Consider the following 7662-nt stretch of genomic DNA (forward strand, 5'->3'; position numbering starts at 1 on the left):
CCGCCCCGCGCCGGGCCCCGTCAGGGCGGGGCGAGAAGCGCCCGTCGCCCCTCTGCGCACGGGCTCGCAGGGTTTCCCTGAAAGTGGGGCCTCGCTCTCCTCTGTGCCGAGGGTGTAAGAATAACCCCCAGTATTACGGAGCACCGCTGCTTTTGGGGAGGGGGGGGAAGTGAGGCGGTTGCCTCTGTAACTAAAGCAAGGAGCGGCTCCCTCCAGCCCTCACACCTGCACCAGAGCAAGAGCTACACCCCAACAGCCTCCACCTAGGCTCCAACACAGATAAAAAGGCCTCTGTGCCTATCACACTGTGCTGATTAAATGAAATTCACCCAGCAACCAGGGAAGGAAGCCACGGCTTTTACTTGCTGGCCTGCAGGGCTGTAGTCACTTACAGACACCTCACCTAGCTCACACTGTGACCATTCAGTCAAATGTTAGGTACTGTTAGATGAGCTGTACCACGCCCAAGTAGAGGAAGGGCCACACTAGCCCTGCCTTGTGCCCGTTGCTGCACATCGCTCCTGCCTGTTTCTTTGCCGCAGACTGCCTTCCAGCAGCCTGAAAGGATGCTTGGCCCCGAAGCCAACCTCGTCTCACACAGCACAGTGATATCTGTCATTCAGAACTCTTACTCCAGCAGGCAGTGCCTAGAGGCAGAAGCTCATTTTCAAGATGGAAATCTCATCCTCCTAACAGTGATGTCAGCCCAGACAGCACATAGACTCAGGACTTAGAAAGGGAATGTACTTCTGCTGAAGAGGCAACTGATGCAACACCACAAGTAACTTAAAAATATGATCAGAAATGCTAAGAACAAGAAACTGCCTTTTAAATGGTGGGTTAAGTCACTTTTTCTGAGAAACTGCATTTATAATCAAAATCTTTCCATTAAAACTAAGAACTACAAAAAAAAATAACTACTAAAAACAGTTACACTTCCCCTCATACTATTGGTTTTCAAGAACAGATTATCTTCTTGAAGCCCTTTTTAGGACTTTAGATTAGAGTAAGCCTCTTACACATTTGTCTTCCACCCCCCATCAGAATGCAGTAATACATTGTCCTATTGCACATCAAGCCAGCATCTCACTTTCAGATAAAGTACTCCAGAAGCAATAACCAGTGGCAACAGACACCATTAATGACTGAAGAGCTACTGCTCTGTAATATATCACTAAGTATCTCAAATAGGATTGTGTTTTTAAAAACAGCTCACCACATGGGTTTGTAACAGTTTTACTACTTTCATTATTAAATTACCTTTGATCCCAGTTAAACTTGCCTTTTTCCCCTCAAGTAAGAGAGAACAGAACTCTATTGATGCTGCAGATAGAAATTTTGTTCAGATTTTTTGCAACAGTAACTCTTTTGCGGGCATCACCCCGAAGATAACTCCACAAGAGTCAAAATTAGATCTCTGATGATGCCATATATTTTCCTGCTTGCAATTGCCTCCGCTGCACAGCTTGCCATTTCCACTGTAGACTAGACATAGATAAAATACACAGCCATAAGAAAACCCAAAGGCCTTTCATTTGTTCCAGCTCTTTTCTAATTACAGCTGGTGACGTCAATAAGACTTACAGACAGAGCCAAACACTGCAGGGATGAAGATAACTAGCCATAAACTTTGGTTGCCACTGTTCTGTGGCAACCAAAGCCAGACTGACTTAAAAATCCAGACTATCTTTACCATTCCAGAAGAGTCAATGGGAGTTCAGGGTACAAAGTAGGATTCAGCTGCGTACAAGTCAGTCATTTTCCCTGCCATTTTCTCAATATGGTGTCATTTTAGCTTAAAACATAGTAATTTGTCATACACATATACAGTCTAGTTAGCTGGCAAGCTTGAAGAAAACCTGTGGAGTATCGAGCAGAAGACATTATTCAGCTCTCTTCATTACAGACCAAGTCAAAGATCACTGCTACATGATGGAGTCACATAATGCAAGGCCAATTAGAAAAAAACTGTTCAGCATAAAATTCAGTGCTGGGGCAAAAGGCGGCAGAGGGCTCTCATTCATGGAGAGGCATTTCCCATCTCAGTAATTTTGATACTTGAACAGAGGGAGTCAATAGACTTGGTTTTAGGTAAGGAAAAGGAAGGCTTATTTTGGCCCTACAGCAATTAAGAATGAGCAAAGCTAAACTACAAGTACAGGCTAAACTTGGGTTATCATTTGCTTTGGTAATAATTACATAAACTCCATCCATTTCCACAAAATAATTTTATTAGATACATGAATACAAAAGATTTACAAATATATTAGTGTTTTCAATGCTGGAGTGTAGAAGTAATCTATATTTAATAAGTCACACACACATATTAGTAACTCTGTCTCCAAAATACTGCATAAAAATACTTGGATTACTACTGTGAAACTGACCTAGCAGTCTCTTTCTCTCCTTGTCAGAGAGCTTTGAATCTTCATCAATAGCTTTCAGTAGAGATAACAGCTCATCTTTTGTGGTCTTCTCTGTATTGGAGCGATACTCTCTTTCATCAAGTTTTTGGCAAAAGGTATAGCCTAAAAGGAAGCATGAGACGTTCAGCTAGTTAACACCATAGTCAACCACCCTCAAGATTCTACAGACCCATCCTTCTTTAAAGTCAAATTAGTCATTGTTACAGCAAGTCTTTTTGCACTCAGTCCCTTTGATTTCTTATCTGGGTGCATGGCAAGAATAAGAAGTTCAGCTTAAAAACTGTTACCTGTTATCTTACTAGGATCTTGACCTTTCTGCAAAGCCACCAGTTTATTGCTGACCATTTTATGCAGTGTCCCTGGGATCTTGAATAGAAAAAGACAGTCAAACAGTGGCTTAAAAAAGGTAATTCCACATAAGCATACAAGATAAAAAACATTTTCTAGCACTTACCTTTAACACATCTTTCTGGTGATCCACAAGGAACAAAATCAGGAGGTCAGTTTTCCCTCTGGATAAAGTTTTATTGTTGATAATAGCTTTAGAGAATGTTCTTTTCACAACCATCCTGTTGTCACTCTAAAGGATAATGTGAAATAATGACCAGAAGAGGATAATTAGTCTCTCCTTTCAGGAAGGGCACTGCCCTTCTAGAGTCCTTGCTTCTCCTGTAGTCACATATTTAAGCTACAAATATGTTTCTGGCCAGTATCTGGGACCTCTAGGTTTCAGTAAGTGTAAAGCAACATGTAACAGTTAACTATGCACATTTACCTCCTCCTGCAGTTTGAGCTCCGAATTATGTGCTGCAACAGCCATGAAGTACAGTAGTCTTCTGAACTCCTCCCTGACTTGGCTGTCTAGAAGTTTCAAGTAGAGTTGAACAGCTTCTAAAGATTGCTCCATCTTCCCATTCACTGGGGACAGATAAAGGTATCTCTTGCCATGTTTATTTAAATAACTGTTACAGTAAAACACCTAAATTAGCCACTGAACAGAAGTTAATCTCAAAATAGGACTAGTCAAAGAAATTCATTCTCACTAAAATTTCTCACAGGCTGATGAGAGCTGTTTGCATACAATCTGAGAACAGCCCACATACAGGCTTTTAGCCTGATATTTAAGAAAGTGCACTTTCAATTAAGTTGAATTACAGTTCAGCCATATTGAGTGGAATGTGACATACTGAAAAAGCAAAATGGTTCTGTTTAAAAAACTGGTGACATCTTGTTACGGAAAGAAAGATCTATCAAGAAATGTCCTAGATAGTTGGGCTAGCTAGATGAATTGATTGCAAATCTTGTAGATCTTTGCCAAATATTAATTTAATTTGCTTTACTATGCAGAATACCCATTTTAGATGTGTGAATTATTTACATGAAGTCAGTTGTACTAGTAGTCCCCCCTTTATCATGTAGGGAGGAGGAATGGGACATAAACGCAAAATATTCCTACCAATATGGAACAAGAAGAATGATTAAGGCAGAAAAGGATGAAAAATAAGGAGAACAGGAATGAGATGTTAATCAATGACTAAAATATCAAAAGCTTTCTAAAATGCTGTCTAAACATAAAATTTAAGAAATGCACATTTCTGTGGAAAAGAGGAGCGTTATGAATGGGATGCAAAGCATCCACATAGCTTTAACTTTAGATCTTATAGCCCAAATACTTAATATTAGGCCATATTTATACTTAATTTCACATAGATATTTAATTTTCAGGGATACCTACTGCTACCAAATTATAGCACTCCAGTTTCACAGCCATGAACACAAACACTACAGAATGACATGTAGTCAGGACCAAAATTTTAAAGCACAGTATTCATGACTAGAAATTAAAAAAAACCTTGAAGACAACCTTTAAGCTTGGATGCTGTAGTAAATACTCAGTTTGTCAGTACATATCTCTCTAAGCTTAGGAACACAACTTTATTTTACTTACCTAATAGTTCTGCAATTCCTGAATGAATTTCAGATGCATGGCTTAACAGTGGCTCCTTTTTTTGGCCGTAGTATCTACCAATACTTTCAAAGAGCAGTAGTTTCCATGCATCAGCTTTATCTGGCTGATCAGGCAAGTTTCTGCTAATATCTACCACCATATGATCCGGAAGATATTCCAAGCAATCTATTGCTGCTGAGAGCCATTCGTCTGTCCTAAAAGACAGAGTGGTTTAACTTTGTAGCACTACTTACTGATGCTTTTCAGAGCTGGTTGCATTGTTTTTCCAGAGAAAGTAAGTAGACTGGTTTCTCAATCACAGTGAAAACTGCATGTGTAGGTACTTAAATATATTAGAAATTGACATACACACACACACACGAGAGACATTTTTCCTGACTCACTCAGGTAGATCATAGCCACCTACATCTTTGTTATGTATTTAATCAAGACAAAGAATTAGTAACCAACACAGGTGAACACTCACAAGCAGTTAAGCCTGAAGTTAGCAATGTCCTCTACTGTTAGACAAGGACATAGTTACTGCTAGATAAACAGAAACCTGAACCTTGATCCGATTCAGATTGGTGAAAGTTTTTTAGACTATGCTTTTTAACTACATTTATATACAGTTTCAGGCTCAGTGTTCTTAGCTTTTTTAATATAGTGGGAGAAACTAAACTGTTCCCTCACAGGCAATTTTTTATGGAAAAAGTTTCCATAAAGATAGCAAAATGCTCTATTCTTACCTCAATACAGCAAACCATTTCCTTTCGGAATACTATCAAATACTATCATTGTATTCAAAAACTCTTCCAGTGTTCAGCAGAAATGGTTTCCGCTACTTCTGATTTAGAGATTAGCAATTGGTCAAGTCTAGCAGGGAGAAAAGTGCCTACTCACATCCTTTCTGCAGTACTGGAGACTACTGCATTCCTACCCAAAGATCAACTGTCCTTTACATTCCTATGAATGCAGAAAGTTTTTCAAAGTTGCAGAGATGAGCAATGAATACTTACTGTGAGTCACTGAAAGCCTTGAGAATCTCTCTGTCTAGGTAGTTACTTGTGATAACATATCCAGTTCCCTTCCTTGGTTGTGGAAGCTGAGGTCTGATGTCTTGGTGCTCAAGTAAAGACTCAAGGAGCGGAAGGTCTACAAGCTGCAGCAGACGAGCAATTGTTTGTTCTTGCCATACTTCATTAATAACTGGGAAGGGTGCAATACACAAAGCACAGGGAGGTTCAGCATGTGCCAAAAGGGAGATTATAAAAAAGACAACTCTTTGTCCCATCAGTCCTAACCCAACAGATTAATTTTACCAAAATAAAGATTTACAGTAGCAGACAGCGTGGCCCTTATCAGCTTTAAGTGCATTTTATCACTGCAAAAGTAAAGAATTAGCCATTTATTTAGTTAACTAGAAGTGTGGGAGAACTGCTTTTGGATAAGCCTGAAGTGCCTTACATTCTTTGTGCTCTAATTTGCAAGCAATCTTTGTTCTAGATAAGGGATTTTAAAAAAAGCGTAACAGTGACACTATCCCTATCACAGCTTCCACAATTATGATCTGGCTCAAGTTTTGAGAGTTTCTAGGATGCGTGAGCATGTTCAACCAAAGGAAAAAGCACATTAGGTCATAGTTTAGTCTGAGAGAGAAGACATGAATTGTCAGGAACAGTTTCACACAATACTGAAGGAGCACCGGACAGTGCAGATACACAGCAAAAAAGCTAGGGAAGAGTTTTAGCTAACAGTAGACTATTGGCCATGATTAAGTGAAGCATGGAAGTAGTGCAAGTAATTCAATAATATGAAGAACATTCCTGACTCAAGTCAAGCTCTACACAATTGTGTATTCTTTTCCACAAAATACAATACCAATTTATTTCGACTAGAGATAATGGGCCTGTCTGATGAAATAAAAAGGTAAAAAGCAAGCCTGCTACAAATATAATTTGCCTTTGTTATGACATGGTGTTCAAAACAGAATACTGAGAGTCAGTTTGACTCCCTTTCCAATCTGACAGGCATAAGCCTTTCCAGTCCTACACTTACTGTCTTCTTTCTCCCACCAACAAATGACTGAGACATTATTTGTCTTACCTCGACGGGACAAACTATCTGAGATGTTTACTTGAGGGGTATTTGCAGGCTTCAAACTAAGGTTTTCCCAGAGATCTTCCAAGCTTTCTGGTTTGACAGGAGTGGAGTGAAACAACATGCTCTTCTCATGTCTGAGATTAAGAAACAGTTTAAATATGTATTTATATCCATGTATATGGATAACCAAACATATCATGTAACATATAGATATGGATAACTGTCTGAGATTAAAAAATGTTTTCTTTATATAAATATTTACATAATCTTCTCACCCTCTCTCCCCCACCTGAGATGTTCTCTGTCCAAGTTGCACAGGAGAACGTATGATACCTTGGAGAATTATTTGCGTGCAACCGTTGCACACATAGTGCATCGTTCCTCTCTTGGAACTCGTCACAGCTGGCCTCAGCAAACTACCTCAATTACCACAGAAAAAAATTCTAAGAAAAGGAAATGATTAAGTAAGGGAAATTATTTAAAAAAACAAAAGACAACAAACCACAAACAAAATTCCCCCCATAAAACTTCCAGAGTTTTATGACATTATTCCTCATGGTGAAGTGAGGACAAAAATTAATAGCTGTTCTTGAAAAACCTAGAAGGTTGTTGCTCCATAGCAACACCATTCCTAAAGTTATGTGCCTTGTTCATGCCATCAGCTAATGGAAGACTTCAGAAAGCTGTCACCCATTTCTGTATTAGCTGGTTCTTCTCATAACTGCTTTCATATGCTGTTGAGTAGATGGCATAACAACTCCAGCCACAAAATTAGTATTTCTCCAAGCATATTTGTTTAATTTCAATACCTTCTCTGTTTTAGGGCACTGCAAAATATTTTTATGTCCACTATCTTTGCTATGTATGTGACAAGCTGTATGTATAAACAGATCTGTCCCTTTCACTAAATGAAGAAATGTAATCCAATGGATCTATGCCCCACCCAGAAGAAAAACACCTTCATTCTACACTGATAGAACATGAGTAACCTTTAACCTTGTTTCATGACTGTTTGTCCAATATATTTTAAGTCTTGCTTTCACAGCCCTTGCGATTAATGTATTTTTAAATATCACACTTGATTAAAGTGGGGTTTATTTCTCACAAATCCTCCCCTTTCCAAATAAAGACTTGGGGCAGTTTGCTTTAGCACAGAACAGAGGTAGCTGGGGCTCGGGGCGGGGC

General features: G+C 39.2%; 1 protein-coding gene across 1 annotated transcript in view; it reads right to left on the bottom strand.

The window, feature by feature from the left end:
- Window positions 1-2199: 2199 nt before the first annotated feature.
- DEPDC7 (DEP domain containing 7) overlaps window positions 2200-7662 on the bottom strand; it is a gene marked incomplete at its 5' end in the record, with an annotated part of 6829 nt that continues 1366 nt past the window's right edge. The window contains 7 exons of the mRNA XM_010293385.1: window positions 2200-2528; window positions 2714-2792; window positions 2881-3006; window positions 3202-3344; window positions 4375-4589; window positions 5394-5583; window positions 6481-6611. Coding sequence (XP_010291687.1) covers window positions 2314-2528; window positions 2714-2792; window positions 2881-3006; window positions 3202-3344; window positions 4375-4589; window positions 5394-5583; window positions 6481-6611 — 1099 coding nt within the window. The remainder of the gene's footprint in view (window positions 2529-2713; window positions 2793-2880; window positions 3007-3201; window positions 3345-4374; window positions 4590-5393; window positions 5584-6480; window positions 6612-7662) is intronic.

The sequence above is a fragment of the Phaethon lepturus genome, unplaced genomic scaffold, assembly GCF_000687285.1.
Source record: "Phaethon lepturus isolate BGI_N335 unplaced genomic scaffold, ASM68728v1 scaffold4718, whole genome shotgun sequence".
Classification (NCBI taxonomy): Eukaryota; Metazoa; Chordata; class Aves; order Phaethontiformes; family Phaethontidae; genus Phaethon; species Phaethon lepturus.